Raw genomic sequence first — 19,077 nt, forward strand, 5'->3', positions numbered from 1 at the left:
CAGGCGGATCTTTGCACCCCGCCTTTGGCCGGGGAGGGCGGAATACAATTATTATTATTATTATTATTATTATTATTATTATTATTATTATTTGCTTAAGACAGGAGGGTATGTAATTGCAGCCCTCCACATTGTGCTGCTCAATATGACCCCCCCAATTTTCAGGAACAGCTTTGTGGGGGCATGAAGACTACAGTGGGAATATTGGGGGGGGGAGAGGCAACTGAAAACACCAGGTATGTTAACTGAACCCAGGCTGATAATTAGCATTACATGAGCAGAATTCCCCTTCCTTTCCTTCCTGTTGCAGACCCCATGGCCTGCCCTAAATACCCACACCGGTGGGCTTCCTAGCATCACAGAGCAGATGCCAGGGACTGGCTGGACACTGAAGTGTGGTGCCCAGATACTGATGTAGGGGCACTGGGAGAAAGTGGATGGGAAACCGACTTAGAATAAAGCATTGGTAATCCAGGGGAGCCCGTAACAGACAGGAGAGGAGAGTCAGAGGCCAGAGAAGCTGCAAGATTGGAGAATGAAGAATGGGTGCAGGAGGGAGACAGAGGTCAGGCTTCCACAATTCCTGCTCCTGCTCCCACTTCTCCAGCTCCACTGTCTCCCAGGTCCAGGAGAGGACTGAAGCGGGAGGAGCAGAAACAAGTTACATGCAGGCAGAGTATACGCCTGCTTGCATGCAGCTCGAGTAGGGGAGGTATGTAAGCTGAGTTCAGGGGTGGGGCCTCTCTGTTGCTGCAACTGCACACCTAGGAGGAGCTGAGAGATGGAAGACTGATAGACTTGCCTTTTCCGAACTTGTACGTAAGTGTACTTTTGGCAACAAAGAGTCCATACCTCACTCTGGACATTCCTTGCCTGACAGCGGATGTGGGGTGTGCTGGGGAGATGAGAAGAAGTGGAAGCACCACTGCTCTAGTAGAAATATGTCCAACTCACAGAGATGTACCACTGCGTATCACCCAGACCCAGGTCTGTGGATCCCATCCTTTACATAGGATCAGGAGATACCAAGATGTCAATATTAGCAGTGTGTGTTTCTTTTAAGGCGGAGATTTTGTTGCAGATGCACGGGGGTGGGGGGGTAAGTGGAATATTTACAGTACAGTCGTACCTCCGTTTACGTAACCCTCTGGTTATGTAAACTTTGGGGTGCGTGCACGGCAAACCCGGAAGTATTTTACCGAGTTTCGCTGTGCGTGCAGAAGCGGTAGACCACTTCTGCACATCCTCAGGTTGTGGAAACCTCAGAATATGACCGGACCTCCAGAACAGATCCCGTCCGCAAACGGAAGTACCAATGTAAATTAAATTTATATCACAGCCTTCCCCTCCCTATACTTCTACAGTGGTAGCTGTGTACAAATGTGTTGGTTTTCTTGTTCTGTTTGTGTATTTTACGCTTTTGTGGGTGAGGAATCACAAGAAATATGAACTTAAGAGGTGCACTGCCAACACCATCAGACTTGAGTGATAGCATGTTTTCTTCGCAGTGAGTGTTATTACAATAAAAACACTTCGGTGGCACAATAACCACTGAAGCGTTTTGATGAGAATTAGAGAGCCCTGGTCTGGCCAGCTATTTTTCAGTCCCACTTTATTGCTTATGCTTGCCCTGTCATCTAATGGGAGAAACAGGAGGAATTGTTAATTAATCTGATTTGCAAATAGGCCAGAAGGACAGTATTTGCTCCCCATGCGAGGCACAAATAGGCAGCCCTCCATCAGATTTCATCAACTCTCATCTCAGCTGGTCAGCAGGCAACCAACAGAGCATACAAGAATAAATGCAAGTTGCATTTTGAATGGGTAATCCATATTCACTGAGCTTACTTCCAAGTTACTGAAGGGTAACTTTCATTATGTAAAAAAACCCTGCTACCAAAGCCATAAAAGTCCTTCATATTTATTTGCTGTATTTAAATGTCTGTATTTATGCTTGAAAGAATTGACAAACCTGTTGAAAGTATGCTGCATAAACTGTTAAAGGTAAAGGGACCCCTGACCATTAGGTCCAGTCGTGACCGACTCTGGGGTTGCGGCACTCATCTCGCGTTATTGGCTGTTATATTACTGTTACCATACTTCTAATGCAAGGCAGTTGAACCTTGTAATACTTCTCAGGACAAAAGAAAATACAGTAGCTTGATGGGAAAGTAAATCATTTCTAACTTGCGACCTCCTATTTTCTAACATCAAGCCCATTTTCACGACCAGCTCCGTTTTTCTTTTTGTAATATTATTTTAAATTGCTGATCACTTCCACAGGTGATCCCCTGACCTTCCAAAAATTATTTGTTGTTGTTGTTTTTCATAAAGTATTTCTTTTTCCCCACTTTTACTGTGTATCATGCTGAAAACTGAATGATACAAATGATTTAAATTTGCGTAGAAAAGCTTAATGGGAAAGTCTTCTGGAGGGCAGCCATAAGAACTGCAGTTCTCACCCTGCTAACTTTTGTGGTTTGATCACACTTGGTTTTACATGTCTGCCCCACAAAACAAGCCAGCAAGCCAGCCAACCAACAGCTAACTAGTCCACTATACTGAGAACTGATTGTGACAATGGGAACTCAGTTATGCTTTGAAAGACTACAGCTGCAATCCTAACCCACTTTTCTGGGGAATATACCCCAGTGAATTCATCCGGACTTACTTCTGAGCAGGAATGGTTAGGATTGCACAGTACAGCTCTGTAACATGTTGCACCCGGACCTTTTGGTTTCCCTTTTTAAAATCTCATGTGCTGGGTAGCATATGACCAAGGAATCGACTGAAATGCTGTTGCAACAACTTCCACAATGTGAGTTTCTCGCTTCCTGTCCATGTTTCCCACTGCTGCAAGCATTGCAAAATAGACTGAAGTGTGCGTCAAATTTTAACGCTGTGCAGCCCTTACGATCTCAAACACTGTAGCTTCCAAATAACCATCTCTGTCTGTACTATTCTTATAATTTGGGCTCATCAGGTACCTATAAGCAGATTTTCATTTACTTGTGACATTCGTTTGCAACCTTGTAACATAAAGTTATTGGGATGGCTTACAAGAAAGAAGCCAAAGGAAGCAAACAATTGATTTACAGCTATTTTGCTCCAGAGCTCGCCTACTGCTGGTTTTAATTATATCAGAGAGGTGACACTGGAGAAGGCTTTGTTTTTAAACTATGTGCTGTTATCCTGACCTAAATTATACCTGTTAGCTGTCCTGCTATGAAAAAATACAGGTATTTTCAAAGATTGCGACTGGATTTTTCAGGTGCTTCTTTCATACTGTAACTACATATTCCATTTAGAAAATATGACTTTTGAGTTTGAACAGGAAGAATAAGGGGGTCTACAGAAATAAAGAATCACCATTTTGGCTGCTAGCTGAAAATAACCACCGTTTCGTAAAGCCACAAATAATTCTTATCAGTACAGCCACTTGTGCGTTTCAAACAGAGAGTGTAGCAAGGGTGGCATATGGAAAGAAGATAGGCAATGTTCAAGGAATAATAGCTCAGGACTGAAACCCCAAATGTTGAAACAAAGCAAGAAACATAGTTCAGAGTTGGGCTTAGTCATCATGACATGAGCTTAAAAGTTGTTGCCAAGGGGAGGGGCTGGAGGGTGGGCAGCTGCCCCCCCCAAAATAAATAAAAATACATAGCAAACTGAGGTTCTGCCCCCTCCCCCCCAAAAATTTCTGACTGCTGTCTATGGCCCTGGCACCGAAATTTGTGTGTGCCCTGCCCCTTCCTGGGGAATTTTGCTCGGGCTCCCAAGGGAGTTGGCACCTATGGGTGGGGACCAAAACAGTAGGCGAGGGGGCGTGGAGAGCGAGCCCGAGGCGCCCTTCACTCTCCGGGGCTTCAGAGCTGCGGAGAGGCGCGCAAAGGCGGACCTGGAGGCGCCATGAGTCCGTCTCCGTCGCTCCTGCTCCTTCTCCTCCTCCTGCTCCTCTCGTCCCCTTCAGGAGGAGAGGCGGACCCGGGTAAGCGTCGCCTCTCGGCCCCGCTAAAGGGAGAAATTAAGCGCGCGTTTCACACCCGCGCAGAGTGGATCTCTGCTGGAGCAAGAGTGCCTCTGGCCATGTGCAGAGAGGGGAACGCGCGGAGGAGGCGGAGCTGAGCTCCAGCCACCGTGGAAACCGTGCAGAAGAAGGACGTGTTTCCAGCTTACTTTCTTTAACTTTTCCCTAGCCCACCTTTAAAAAGAAGCTTTGAGGTCGAGGGTGGTGGGGCGGGGGGGGGGAGAGAGCACCGAAAACCAATTGAACGATGTGTTGTTCCTATGAGTTGTGTGATTCTGTGTTGGCTGCCATAGGAGCCGAGGTCCCTTCGGGGCCCCCCCCCGCACCCATTTCTTTTGAAGGGGTGAACCCCCCCCCCCCAAGTTGATGCGCATTGCCATCCAGACGATGTGCATGTGATAAATTATATGGTGCAGGGATTACCTGTCGCCCCCCCCCAATCAATTAAAATACTTAACTGACCAATTGCATCACAGATAACTTGGTTCTGCCCACCCCACCCCCAAATAAATCCTGGCTATGCCCATGCCCCCTCCTCCTATTTTCTTCAAATTCGCACCTCTGGTGGCTGCGCATACTCTGGCTCCGGCATGCTCCCCTGTTGGAAGCGGTGTGTGGGCAGGACATGTACCATCCATATCTATCTTGCTGTTCGTGGAGAAAGATGCCTGTTTGTTGCATTTCTCCTCCAACCAGCTTTCATTGGATTTGGAAATTTGAGCCACGTTCACTTAGCATCCGAAGGGTGTGTGTGTGTGTGATCGGAGACAGCCGGTGCATGTGCACAGATGGTGACAGCTTTCACGAAAAGCGGTGGGTTTTTTGGGGTGGGGTGAACCAGGGAAAGAAAACAGGTTTAATGCACACCAGGTTTCATGTACACACCTCCCCCCTCTCTGGTGTGTACAGCAATACATAAATATGATGGGGTGGACGGACGCTGCTAATGCGTACATATGTATATAAATAGCAGTTCTATTGAAAACCGCCCACATTTCTGCAGGGTTTTTTTTGTTTTGAGCGCTCAACTGTGCATTTTTAGCATTCCAAGTCAGATTTAAAGGTAAAGGTAAAGGGACCCCTGACCATTAGGTCCAGTCGTGACCGACTCTGGGGTTGCGCGCTCATCTCGCATTATTGGCCGAGGGAGCCAGCGTATAGCTTCCAGGTCATGTGGCCAGCATGACAAAGCCACTTCTGACAAACCAGAGCAGCACATGGAAACGCCGTCAAATTTACGTCACATCAAATAACGGTGCTTCTGACAAACCAGAGCAGCACATGGAAACGGCGTCAAATTTACGTCACATCAAATAACGGTGCTGAGTGTTTTCTTTAAAATGTGTTTGCATGTTAGTAACCTTTGGGTTAATGTCCACATTTAGCCTTCACTTTTCTTTAAAATGCAAATAGTAAACACTCGTGGTGGATAGACTAATAATTATTGGGATCACAGTTGGTGTTGTTCAAGATCCTAACCATTTCCTTCCTTGCTATGGCCCTGAAAATTGCTGCTCCAAAACTACAAGGGGGTGGGGAACTGCCAAAGGCACCAAGAGTTATTTGGGGCCAACAGAGTAATCTTCAAAGAGTACCGGTACTGGCCAACATTCCCCCCCCCCCAATCCCCATGCCTGTGTTTGGTAGTTTTGCTCCTAGGCTGGCAGCAGCGCAGTGCTGGAGGGCAGAAGCTTAGGCCAAGACTCAGTGTTGTAACTGGACTATGGATTGTCCTGCTTTAGAGCAGGTAGTGGCTGCATTATTATGTTATTTCAATTCATATGTTGCCCTTGCTTCCAAAGGAGCCCAAAGCAGCAAACACATCAGTGAATAAAACAATACAGTTAAAAATAAAGTATAACACCTGACAACATTAAAAAGAACATATAAAATAATCCGCAGTGCTTGTTGCCGCAATAAGGCTACCTCTTCTGTAATTCAGAATTCCTTCTTTCCACCACTCTGTAGAATTCCAGTAAGAATTCCAGCTGATTTATTATTAATAATTATTGTTATTTGAATTTATATACCACCCTATACCCGGAGGTCTCTGGGCAGTTCACAAAACAGATCACAATATATAAAACAAAAACAAAAATAATAACCCAATAATATCCCCCCCAAAAGAGCCACATTTTAAAAGGGTATAGGATATTGATCAGGTCAACCAAAGAGGAAAATTTTCGTCTGGCGTCTGAAGGTGTATAATGAAGGTGCCAGGGGAACTTCCCTGGGGAGAGCATTCTACAGATGGGGAGCCACTGCAGAGAAGGCCCCATTCTCGGGTTGCCACCCTCCAGACCTCTCGAGGAGGGAAGGAGGGCCTCAGAAGATGATCTCAGGGTCCGGGTAGGTTCATATGGAAAAAGGCGATCCTTGGGGTATTGCGGTCGGTCCTGAGCCGTTTAAGGCTTTATAGGTCAAAACCAGCACTTTGAATTAGGCCTGGAAACTAATTGGTAGCCAGTGCAGTCAGACCAGAATCGGTGTAATATCTTCAAACCGTCTTGCAACCTGGCCGCTGAATTCTGCACCAGCTAAAGTTTCAGAGGCAGCCCTACATATAACGCATTGCAGTAATTATTAATCCTTAGCTTTTTGTGGGAGTGAGCTCATCCAGGCCTGCTATCTGGATAGAAGATGCCTTGTGTCATTATGTCTGCCTTGCTTCTCTGCTCCTTGGCTCTAGAAGCACATGGTGCTGCTATGAGAACTAACATTATCTTGTACTGTATACCTGTGTTGCAGTTATACTTGAGTGTGATTCATTGGGAGGCTGAAAATGCCCCAAAAGTTAGTTGTCCAGTGCACTGCTTGGTAATTCCCCAGTCCTAATTCACAGTGCTTTGTTTTTTATAGATGCTACAAGTGCTTTACCTTCTGATGTGTGCGCCACTTGCCATGCTAATGCCACATGCCAGCAGCGAGAGGGCAAAAACGTCTGCACCTGTAATTATGGATTTGTGGGTAACGGGAGGACTTACTGTCAAGGTAGGTGGCCATTTGCAAGCTGGTATGTGATTCCTTGCAACTTCACAAAGGCATGTGTTGAATAACAATTGAACTGTTACAATTTAGGATTTGTTAGGTAAAGGTAAAGGGACCCCTGACCATTAGGTCCAGTCGTGACCGACTCTGGGGTTGCGTGCTCATCTCGCATTATTGGCTGAGGGAGCCAGCGTATAGCTTCCAGGTCATGTGGCCAGCATGACAAAGCCGCTTCTGGCAAACCAGAGCAGCACATGGAAACGCCGTTTACCTTCCCACTGTAGTGGTTCCTATTTATCTACTTGCATTTTGATGTGCTTTCGAACTGCTAGGTCGGCAGGAGCTGGGACCAAGCAACGGGAGCTCACCCTGTCACAGGGATTCAAACCGCCGACCTTCTGATCAGCAAGCCATAGGCTCAGTGGTTTAGCCCACAGCACCACCTGGGTCCATTTTAGGATTTGTTAGAAGAATGCAAAGGCCTCCACGGGGTGGATGGCGTGACATACTGCTGCTCACATAGAACTGCTCAGATATACTCCACATATTAATATGCCTTTACTGAACAAACCGAACCCCATGAATCGTAGCTTGCAACTTTCGGTTTTCTCCGCTTCTTCTCTTGTGATAGTTTGTTCCCTTAAAGTGATAGGCACACTTACTAGAACGCAAACCTATATGCTGTAGATATAGGACATTAGAGTGTGGCAAGACAGGTTTTGTGATGTGGCAAGCTTGCCCCAGATATGCTAGGTTGTCTTCACAGATAGGACCCCCAGTGAGGGGCTCACAGTAAATTGGGTGAATTATCCGAACAATGGGTTGTATACATCTAAGTTCTATTTAGAATAGTAATGTTCATTAATTTCACTGGGTCTATGCTGAGTACAGCTGAAACAGGATACTGTACAACCTTTTGTTTCCATTGCATCCGTCCTTTACGGAGCTCACACAGCATGTGCAAGTATTGTACCTGCGTCCCAATTTTGCCCTCTCGGCAACTTTTGAGAGAAGGTGACTGGTCCAAAGCCACCCGGTGAGCTTAATGACTGAGCAGGGATTTGAACCCAAGTCTCCCAGTCAAAGATCAATAGAATTGCCACAGCACTGCACCGGCCCTGTGGAGGTATAAATAAATAAATATGGCACCTTCCTCCTCACCCTATTTAAAATTGTTTTATTTATGCGAATCATACACCTGTGGTATCAAGTGTATGGAATCCAGGGTGTAGGAAGGGGCGGCAGTTGCAGGGTGTCATCCGTGAGGGGGTGACAAAATGGCACACCGCAGGGGGCTCACCGTGCCACTGTGCACAGCGGATTGTGCCACCCCCCCACGTGCAGCACCCTCCACCCCCACCCCCGGGTGCACAGCATTCTGGGCTGTTGGATGACCAGATGGTCCCCAACTCCTGCCTTGGGACTGAGGAGAGGGCTGGAGTTTGCCCTCCGGAATCCTTTCTGCTCAGCCTGGCAGGGTTGAGCTTCCTATAGGGACAGAGTCATAGCAAAGAGAGACAACAGGTCCCTGGGAGGGGGCAAAAAAAGCCCTCAATTCCTGAACTTATTTTGCATCCAGAGGCGCACGCTCTCCAGGACGCAGTGAGTGGATCTGGGCTGGATCAGTATGTGGGTGAGAAGGAAAGACGAAGGTAGAGGAGAAGTTTGTTTTCCTTTGCCATGGGAACAGAGGGTGCCAGCATGGAGTAAGGCAACGAGAAGAGACTTGGGTAGGACAGTAGGGAAATGGGAGAGCGGGGGCCTCGGCCTTCGTATTCCCAGCGACTCCATTGCATTGGAGACAGGCGCTCTTTCCGGTGTGGGGTGCGTTTAGCGTGATGCTGCCTCTCTGCCTTTCTTTGGCTGCAAACCCATTTAAAGCACCCCCCCCCCACACACACACCCCAAGAATCCTGAGATGTGTCTCTCCCAAGCCTACCCTGAGCCGTCTGTGTGTGTGAGAGAGAGACAAAAAAAAATTCCGCACCGGGTACCACCTCACCTTGCTATGCCTCTGATGGAATCAATTCTCTTTTAACAAATTATCTTCTTAAATGGTAGAAAATAATTAGAGAATAATACTGATATATAATGGTTTGCTTTAACCTCTGCAATTTTTTTTTAAAAAATGTTTTGTCAGACAAAAACGAATGTGATATTGGGGCAAGCAAGATTTGTGGAGATCATGCTTCATGCCATAATACACAAGGAAGCTTCTATTGCATTTGTCTAGAAGGCTTCCAGGCTTCCAGTAAAAACAAGATATTTATTCCCAATGATGGCACAAAATGTATAGGTAAGTACAGCAACAAGTCATAAGGTTTTTTTTTACCGTTTTCCTTTATGTTCTTTTTAGAACACGCACACAGAGACACACAGAGAGAATTTTAGTTTTCAACTAAAGCTGTTTCTCTTTTTAATGTATGTCCTTTCCACTACTTGAGCATGTCTAAATTGACACTTTTCATTTTCAAAATTGCTGGGAGCAGTAATTGAGAAAGATCAAGCCCATATTTCCACATAGTTATGTAGGAGAGGGGGGAATTTTCTGCTATATATTTTTGGCAACTAAAATATATACCAGTCAAATCTAAAATAAAAGTTGTAGTTATTATTATTTTTAACTGATTTAGAGAAGCCTTCATTCCCCCCCACCTCCGAAACCTAATAGGGAAGGGGATACTTGAGTCTGTAACAGATTTACAACTTTTCCCGTAAAAATAATTTTCAGGTAAAGCTTTGAATTTGTTGCAATATATAACATCTAAATCACATCAAATGTACAGGTGAAACTCAGAAAATTAGAATATCGTCGAAAAGTGCATTTATTTCAGTAACGCAATTTAAAAGGTGAAACCAATATATGAGATAGATGCATGACATGCAAAGCAAGATATGTCAAGCCTTTATTTGTTGTAATTATTTGTCATTAGGCGGCTCAATTATAAATGGAATGTAATTAATGAAATGTAATAGCGATGTTTATTTTTGTATTATTGTAACTATTTGTTTTATTACTGTGGAATTTCCAAAAGAAAGCATTTGTAAAAATCAAAAGAAAAATAATAAATAATAAGTTGCATTACTGAAATAAATGCACTTTTCGACGATATTCTAATTTTCCGAGTTTCACCTGTACTATATTAGTGTTTTTTCAACAATGGTATGTTTTCATCCATACTTCCACTCGTCCCCACGGATTGAACCTTCCTCCGATTCAGTGCTAAAGAGTGGGTTTCCCCAGGGGAAATGGCACAGAACAGTCATAATATTACAACACTGAGTTCCACCCTTAATCCATATTCACACACTCCAGTTATACTTCCCTCTTCATTTCTCCCCTTTCTTTTCTTTTCCCTCACTGTTGAACCCCCCCCCCGACACAAGAACCAGTCATTTTCATGTACTGTATGTTATTCTTTAAAGCACTATGTGTGGTAGTTACTCAGAGTAGGCCCACCAAAATGAATGAACATGACTTAAGTTAGGTCCATTCATTTCAGTGGGGCAACTTGGTTCTTTGACGGTGCTAGGTTAAGTTCTAACAATAATCGTTGATGCGTGTTAGCTCTTGCCGACCACCGAGTTCAAAATATTTCAAGTAGTCTTCATAAAAAGATGGTCACAATTGTATTTACATTTTCTAGATCTTGATGAATGTGGAATCTCAGGCATCTGTGGCCTTGGAGGACGATGCACGAATACACTAGGAAGCTATGAGTGCTACTGTATTGAAGGATACCGAACAGAAAATGGAGTGGAACCATTTCATTCGCGTACAACAAATACTTCGTGCAAAGGTGAACGCTTGTATTTTTAAAAAGAGTATACAGTTTTAGCCCCCTTTAGGTATTGAAATACAAGGGAAAACATGTCCATATGCTCTGCCCAATTGTGCAATAAGTAGTAAATCCATTTTCCAGTATCCTAGCTGATGAGGCACTGGGATGATTGACAAGCACTTGGATATTTGGCACTTGCTGTTTAGTTTTATTCCAAGGTTGAATCCCTAGTACCTTGGATCCTGAAAGGCATAGTTGTCGAACAAATCGGCTCCCGAACACCACAAACCCGGAAGTTAACTGTTCCGGTTTGCGAATGTTTTTCAGAAGCCGAACATCCGGCGCGGCTTCTGCTTGAGTGCAAGAAGTTCCTGCAGCTAATCAGAAGCCATGACTTGGTTTTCGAATGGTTTCGGGAGTTGAATGGACTCCCGGCACTGATTAAGTTCAAGAACCAAGGTACCACTGTATTAATATTTAAAAGGACGACAGAGGCTAGAGAACTTGAGTGTGAGGCCCCAAGAAATGCTTCCAGAGAAGGTAACACTGGGCTAAATAGATCATCTATTGATAGTAAAATACTTTGGTGTGGAGCAGGAAGCGATCACTTCAAGATTTGTTACAGGAGAAAGGTTGGGATTCAAACTGCTGACCTTCTGATTAGCAAGCCCTAGGCTCTGTGGTTTAACCCACAGCGCCACCTGCATCCCTGTGTAAAGCAGTGTAAAAAACCAACCATGTTATGCGCTGCTAACAATAGGAGAGGGGGGCAGGAAAGTCTGTTACAGATACGACTCAGAAAAAATGTAAAACAGCACTCTGCTTTTTAATTTCTGTTTTCTGCAGCAGTTCGGTTTAAGACATTGTCGCTTGTGTGTTGTACGAGTGTCTGGGACCTTAAAAAGAGGAAGAACACTTAGAATTTAACTGCCAAGTTCTGTCACTTTTTTCTCTGAGAAAATGCCTAGCGCAATAGTTATCTCATGGGAAAATATATAATCACAGTGACTTGTGTTTTCAGGGGGGAATGTAAAGAAATGAAAGTAATAACAGCAGTACTCCTGCAAGAATAAGGAGCTTTTACCACTTTGCCATGTGGAGTTGGCATAATCTTCGGATGACTCATTTTAAATAAGATAGCAGCACCTCCTGAGAACTGTGCTTTGGCAGCCACCGTAATAACATAGTAGAAATGATCATGATAATAATGATCATAAAAAGACAGAATACTTCAAGGAGGTTATATAATTGCTTGAGTGCAAGACTCATTGTACCAGCGCACAGGTGCTGGCTTTTGATTAGCCATGCCAATAGGTGTGCCAGCACATTTTAAAAGGCGATGCTATGCAGGCATTGCAGTATAGCAACATCGCAGGCGCGGAAATGTTTTAGAACTGCAGTGAAAACATCCATTGCCTCTCCCAGGCACTGGTTCAACCCACTCACAGGGCTCATGCAAAGTATGGGATTTTAGAGGATGGTGGTCCCATGTGCTGCAGCATGGGCCTATAGCAGGGGTTCCCAACAAAATTTTCTCGAGGACCCCTCATCGAGCCGCTATTGTGACAAGGACCCCCATTAATTCCTAATCCTAAAATTAAAAAGTGGTTTTATTTATTTTTCAGTTGTTTTCCTCTTTTCTTTATCCTTCGGGGGGGGGCGTTGGTGTGGTGGTGGCTGTGGTGGCGGCGGTGTGATGGCCGTCTGGGGGTCGGGGGGTTTCCCTCTGGAGGGGGGGAGGTTTCTACCCTTTCACCTGGGTTGAGTTGAGGGTGGTGGTGGGGCCCTCTCTTCCCTGTCGTCCCCTCTTCTTTTCTCCTCCTCTGGGGGTGGCTGTATTTGCGGCGGTAGCAGCGCCAGCGCCAGCAGGTTCGATGCGGCCTTTGTTCTTCGGGTCCCTACGAGGCTCCCCGTGTGGCGCGCAGGAGCTGCGGGATTGGGGGCCTTCGCTTGGGGGGGGCTCCTTCCCCCTCTTGGGCAGCTAGGGGTGATGGCGACTGCAGTCGCGAGGCAGGCCCCCCAGGATCGTTGCGTGGTGGGAGGTCTCGGGCCACGGAGCTCTGCTTGGCCGTTGGCCGGGCACCCTTGGCTTCAGCCCGGCAGGTCTGCGGGGGGCCTCAGCGGCTCCTCGCTTGCTCCGCCGGACGTTTCCGACGCCCACGCGGTTGCCGCGGGGTCCGCGGGCTGGAAGGCGGTTTTGGGCCTCTAGGCCCAGGGGTTCCACCAAGTCTCCGGCCGGGCGCACTCAGCCTCGGTCCGGTGGGGTCGCCGGGGGGCCTTCAGCGGCTCCCCGGTTGATCCACCGTGCTCGCTTGGCGCCCGCGCACCGGCGGTGGCAGTTCCGCCGGTTCCGGCGGGCCAGAGGCTTGGCATCTAATAGCATCTTGAGGACCCCTCTGGCATAGCTCGCGGACCCCTGGGGGTCCCCGGACCACCTGTTGGGAACCACTGGCCTATAGGATCTGATGAAAGAGGGGATAGTTCCTGCCCTTGCACGACACCGATCTGTCCTAAATGCCACACCTAAAGTGCAAAAGTGTCAATCTTCTAGAGTACCAGTAGTTAGTAGGCAGAGCTGGAGATTCACTAAACATTGAAATCTCAATGTTTTCTTGTCTTTGTTTTCTGAAACCTTTTTTTTTCTTTTCTTTTAAGAGGCTTCTGCTGGAGGGCAGTTTTGAGCAGAGAGCAGAGATGTGAATAGGGAAAGGTGCTTAGCTTCACCTGCTATTTCTTTGCTACAGGTTATCCTTATGTGGGGGGACGCAGGTGGCGCTGTGGGTTAAACCACAGAGCCTAGGGCTTGCCGATCAAAAGGTTGATGGTTTGAATCCCTGCGACGGGGTGAGCTCCCGTTGCTTGGTCCCTGCTCCTGCCAACCTAGCAGTTCAAAAGCACATCAAAGTGCAAGTAGATAAATAGGTGCCGCTCCAAGCGGGAAGGTAAACGGCGTTTCCGTGCGCTGCTCTGCTTCGCCAGAAGCGGCTTTGTCATGCTAGCCACATGACCTGGAAGCTGTACGCCGGCTCCCTTGGCCAATAACATGAGATGAGCGCCGCAACCCCAGAGTCAGTCATGACTGGACCTAATGGTCAGGGGTCCCTTTACCCTTTACCTTTATCCTCATGTTCCTCTCATCTTTCAAAATAGGTGTTTCCCAGTGGTTTCAACCCATTGGGGAGAGAAAGCTGCTTGGCTTTGTGATTTCGAGCAGAGAAACGGATGCAAAAGGGTTTAAGCACTCTTTGCCTCCGCTGCTTTTCAGTTTTAAATTGGCACACCACAAAGCTGCTTTCAACACCCCACCCCAAACCGCTCCAAAAAAAGTACGGCATCAAAACTATAAGCATGCCCATTAGTTCCTTAACAGTATTGTTATGGGTTTGCAGGGGGGCAAGGATCCCCTAAAATTTCTGGGTGCCAGTTTTCCCAGTAATTTCTGAAATCAGTAAATGCGGGGTTTGGTCAATGGATGTAGCAAGGCCTACAAAAGTCAAGCCAGGTTTCTCAGGAGATTGACTTGCGAGAGGTGCCATCAAAGAAGAAAACAGGCAGAGTCGTTACCCATCGGGACATTCAGTGGCAGACAGGAAGTGGGGTGGAGTCCCTCCCCCAGCTGTGTGACAGTTAGCAAAAGCCAATAGCAGAGCTGGGAGGGGGAGGTTGCCAGGGTTACAGGGGCGTGATGTCACCACAGAAAAAAGTGTCCTTTTTGCGTGAGGCTTGGGTTGTGTTTTAGCAAGGGTTTTGGGAAGAGGAAGGGTGGAAAGTGATGCCATACAGGCTGAGGGATGGACAAAGTGTGTGTGGGAGACTCAGAGACATACCTGCCAAGTCTCCCGCTGAAAAATGCGGGATCAGCAGCGGTGCGGCACCAGAAGTTGTGTAGAAGATGGCCACCGGGCATGCGTAGAAGCGACTTCTGGTGCCACTCTGCCCGATTTCCAGTGCCCACGCATGGGAAGAGTGGCACCCAAAATGGAGGCTCCCTGGCAGGTAAGAAATCCGGGGGATTTCCGGGATTTTTCTCCATTCTGGAGAACAGCGGGAAACGGATTAAAATCCGGGGGTTTCCTGTGAAAAACGGGATACTTGGCAGCTGGGCTCAGAGATGGTGTTTGGGTTGCTTTTGAACCCAATGGTGCGCTGCTGCGAGGAGCAAGCCCCTCACGAGTTGTGCTGCTCAGAATCCTCTCTCTATCCAAGCTCAGAGGTAAATATGTGTAAATAAACCATATTTCAGAAAGGTGCTACCGTCTCCACCGTGCCTCATTTTCCACAAGCAGCAGTTCCCAGTATTCTTTGGGGTGACGAATGTGCTTCAAATGTGTGATTAGTGGCAGCCATTGTTACTTTAAGAAATTGGGCCTTGAATGTCCTTTCTATGAGGAAAGAACACTTACAAATCATAGAGTGTTGTTACAAATCATAGAGTGTCTTTGCCTTATACTGTAGTGTCTTAAATTATTCTCTCTTCCCCTCCCCCCTTTGGTGCAGTTGTGGACTGTGGGCTCCCACCTTCCGTTCCAAATGCATATTCTGCAGTCAACAAAACAACTTATGGAAACAAAGTTGTTTATACTTGCCAGCCTGGTTATGTCATCGAAAGTGGAAATTCCACTGCAGTTTGCAGTTCCAGTGGACAATGGAAGGAAACTGATTTTGTATGCAAAGGTAAAAGAAAACAATTTAAAAGCTTTAATGACTGCAGCATTTATTTCAACAAAGGCTATTTGTTACATTAATTGTAAGCATATCCTTAAAAAAATTAGGCATGCTCAAATCGCAAGGAAATCAAAGTTTTTATAATTAAAGTCAATGGGACTTAAGTATGTAGTTAAATGGCTTGGTTCTCTTGATTTCAGTTGGTCGAAGTGCTGCTTCACAAAATACTCAGCAGCATATATTTTACTGATAAATAAATATTAATGGGGAAACTGTTATCTTAATAATGCTGTCATCTTTCTCTTTCTTTCCCATTAGAAATTGATTGTGGAAAACCACGGTGGTTTCCAAAAAATGCAGATATTATCTGGGATAACAGAACAACTTTAGGAAGCAGGATATACTACAAATGTAGGGAAGGATTTCAGTCTTTTGGAGAGCATAATTTTTCACAATGTACAACTTCTCAGAAGTGGGGAAACGTCACCTTTGAATGCAAAGGTAAAAATATCATCTGTAATCTTCATTAAAAATGCTCATTATTTATGAATGAACACCACCATAAAACCTATCCTTTGTGAAGAAGAAGAAATGTTTTCCTGAAAATCCCAAGGTTCTTACCTCTTCTTAACAATGGCAAAATGATTTTTGGGTAACTTGACAAGTACTAGAGGTTCAGGGTCAGACTAGTTGAGATGTTAAACAGCATCCCTGGAGGAAGCCCCACCTCTCATACACTCAGATAGCTGATTCTTGGTTTACATTTTCTATTTGGTTATGGAAATTGGAGAACACAGTATACGAGGCATGATGGCCGTGTGCAAAATTTTTGTGCCTGATGTTTCACAATTTTTTATACATGCTGTAAGCCACCCAGAGTAGCTAGGGAAACCCAGCCAGATGGGTGGGGTATAAATATTATTATTATTATTATTATTATTATTATTATTATTATTATTTCATATTCCCAGTTCTATCCCATTGTTGCATCTGAGAGCTTTAAAGGGACAACTGCTCAACTTTCATGCTTGACAAGAAGATTATTTTTTTGTAGTCAGGTATCTACCGTATTGGCCCAAATATAAGCTGCACTTTCCCCCTGAACTATGATCGTGAAAAGTTAAAGTGCAGCTTATATTTGCGACCTTTCACCGCCAGCAAAGCGGCACAGCTCCCCCCCCCCCCCCGCAAGAGAGCAGCCCGGGAGCGCAGGGCAACAGTGCCCGTCCTGTCCGCGGCTCCCAAGCCTCTGAATTTTAAAGGTGTGGCTTATTTGCGGGTGCAGCTTATATTCGGGTCAATGTGGTATATCAAAGGACAAAATGTAAAGTGAGAATTGGCCCTCAAAATCAATGGATACAGTCTGGCATGGAGTTGTATGGGAGCTGTTCCCCTTTAGTGGCTGAAGCATTTGCCTTATTTATTTTTATTTAACAAATTTTACATACTGCTTGACTGTAGTAAAACCTCTAAGCATGCATGAAATACACATTTGAGTTCTGCAACTTTGTGGCCAGGGCCTTTCTGGGAGGGAGGGAATATTTATAGAGTGCTCCCTCAAATAAAATGACCAGGCCACAAAGTTGCAGAACTCAAATGTGTATTTCATGCACGCAGTAAAAAACAAAAATAGGCAAATGCAATAAAGCAATACAAACTAACTGTCATAATGTCAAACTGAGAGCCAGTGTGGTGTAGTGGTTAAGAGTGGTAGACTCGTAATCTGGGGAACCGGGCTCGCGTCTCTGCTCCTCCACATGCAGCTGCTGGGTGACCTTGGGCTAGTCACACTTCTCTGAAGTCTCTCAGCCCCACTCACCTCACAGGGTGTCTGTTGTGGGGGAGGAAGGGAAAGGAGAATGTTAGTCGCTTTGAGACTCCTTCGGGTAGTGGTAAAGCGGGATATCAAATCCAAACTCTTCTTCTTCTTCTTCTTCTTCTTCTTCTTCTTCTTCTTCTTCTTCTTCTTCTTCTTCTTCTTCTTCTTCTTCTTCTTCTTCTTCTTCTTCTTCTGCTTCTTCTTCTTCTGCTTCTTCTTCTTCTTCTTCTTCTTCTCATGACCAGCTCATACTGAAAAAGTCTGAGCAACAGAAAAGGGCCTATTGGCACAAGAACATCCTTAGGACACACGCATACACATTTCAGTAGTGCAGGATAGCACCATGGGAAGGTAGCTCCCCTGAAGTCTAATCTTTGCACGATCAGGAGGTCTATGAATTTGTAGCTCAATGGTAGAGCACATGTCTTGCATGCAGAAGACACCAGCTTCAATCCCTGGCATTTTTAGGTAGGGCTGGGAAATACTACTGTCTGAACCCGGAGAGCTGATGCCATTGCCTGTATGTTAACAGTGAGCTAAATATACTTATTGTCTGACTTGGTAGAAGATAGCTTCCTATTGGTACCAGGGCAGCAAGCCTGAACCATGGGAAACTGTGGGATGTGTCATCATTTCAGTTAAATAACCTTAATTGCTCAAGGATGTAAAGGTAAAGGACTCTTGAACAATTAAGTCCTGTCAAAGGTGACTATGGAGTGCAGTGCTCATCTCGCTTTCAGGCCAAGGGAGCTGGCATTTGTCCATGGACAGCTTTCTGGACAAATGCCAGCTCCCTTGGCCAGCATGACTAAACCGCTTCTGGCGCAATGGAACACCGTGATGGAAACCAGAGCACACGGAAACACAGTTTACCTTCCCGTCGCAGCGTACCGATTTATCTACTTGCACTGGTATGCTTTCAAACTGCTAGGTTGGCAGGAGCTGGGACCGAGCAACAGGCGCTCACCCCATTGCAGGGATTCGAACCGCCGACCTTCCGATCGGCAAGCCCAAGAGGCTCATTGTTTTAGACCTGGATGACAAAAAGTCTAGACTACTGCAGATGCATTTCTGAATTAAAACAGCTTCTGATCCCATTTAGAAATAACCTGTGGCGCACCTCCTGCCATACATCACTCTGACATGATATGGAACGGGATATCAAAACCAGGAAGCCTTGTGGAATACAAATGTGTCAAAGGCTTCTACAACACGAGCATGAAAAAACATTCATTCTGCACCAAAAACGGATCGTGGGAAATCTTGGATCTAAGATGTGAAAGTAAGTGCATGATTATAATCCCCAGCACAGACGTTGTGGGCAAGTTCTAACTACGCAACACTGGAGTTATTATTGCTCTTGTGGTGAAATGAGGGCACTATCCCTTTGGCAGGCGTCTACGGGTTAAGAACCAGAGGAGGTTGTTTGTTGGAATCTCCCTGAGTGAGGAGAAAGGGTTAAAGTGCTCCAGGTGAGAGTTGGAAGATGAGTTATTGGCTGGTGAGAGCAGCTGATAATTTTGATAGTGGATGTTGGAAGGGTACTGGAGCTTTTTTTGTGAGTGCACATGTTGCAATTGTTCTGGAATTCTTCTTCCTCGTTTCCATAGTGTTACTCTCTCTGCAGGGGGGAGGGCTATAGCTAAGTGACAAAGCTCATGCTAAATCTATCTGAAACCTTGGAGAACTGCTGCCAGTCCATGCAGGCAATACTGAGCTAAATGGACTAGCAGTCTAACTTGGTTTAAGCAGCTTCCTAACTTTTATCCATTCTGTTGTTGGTGCAGATCTTGGGG

General features: G+C 45.8%; 1 protein-coding gene across 2 annotated transcripts in view; it reads left to right on the plus strand.

The window, feature by feature from the left end:
* Nucleotides 1–19,077, plus strand: part of SUSD1 (sushi domain containing 1) — a 95,260-nt gene that overhangs the window by 54,698 nt on the left and 21,485 nt on the right. The window contains exons 1-7 of one of the 2 annotated variants that reach the window (XM_035140393.3): nucleotides 3,770–3,988; nucleotides 6,887–7,018; nucleotides 9,156–9,311; nucleotides 10,663–10,815; nucleotides 15,295–15,471; nucleotides 15,781–15,963; nucleotides 18,384–18,563. In XM_035140393.3, the coding sequence (XP_034996284.1) occupies nucleotides 3,910–3,988; nucleotides 6,887–7,018; nucleotides 9,156–9,311; nucleotides 10,663–10,815; nucleotides 15,295–15,471; nucleotides 15,781–15,963; nucleotides 18,384–18,563 (1,060 nt within the window). In that variant the 5' untranslated portion in view covers nucleotides 3,770–3,909. Of the gene's footprint in view, nucleotides 1–3,769; nucleotides 3,989–6,886; nucleotides 7,019–9,155; nucleotides 9,312–10,662; nucleotides 10,816–15,294; nucleotides 15,472–15,780; nucleotides 15,964–18,383; nucleotides 18,564–19,077 lie in introns of those variants that run through there. The other variant, XM_088658387.1, reaches the window with a different exon arrangement.

This window comes from Zootoca vivipara, chromosome 15 (assembly GCF_965207765.1).
Source record: "Zootoca vivipara chromosome 15, rZooViv2.hap1.1, whole genome shotgun sequence".
NCBI lineage: Eukaryota > Metazoa > Chordata > Lepidosauria > Squamata > Lacertidae > Zootoca > Zootoca vivipara.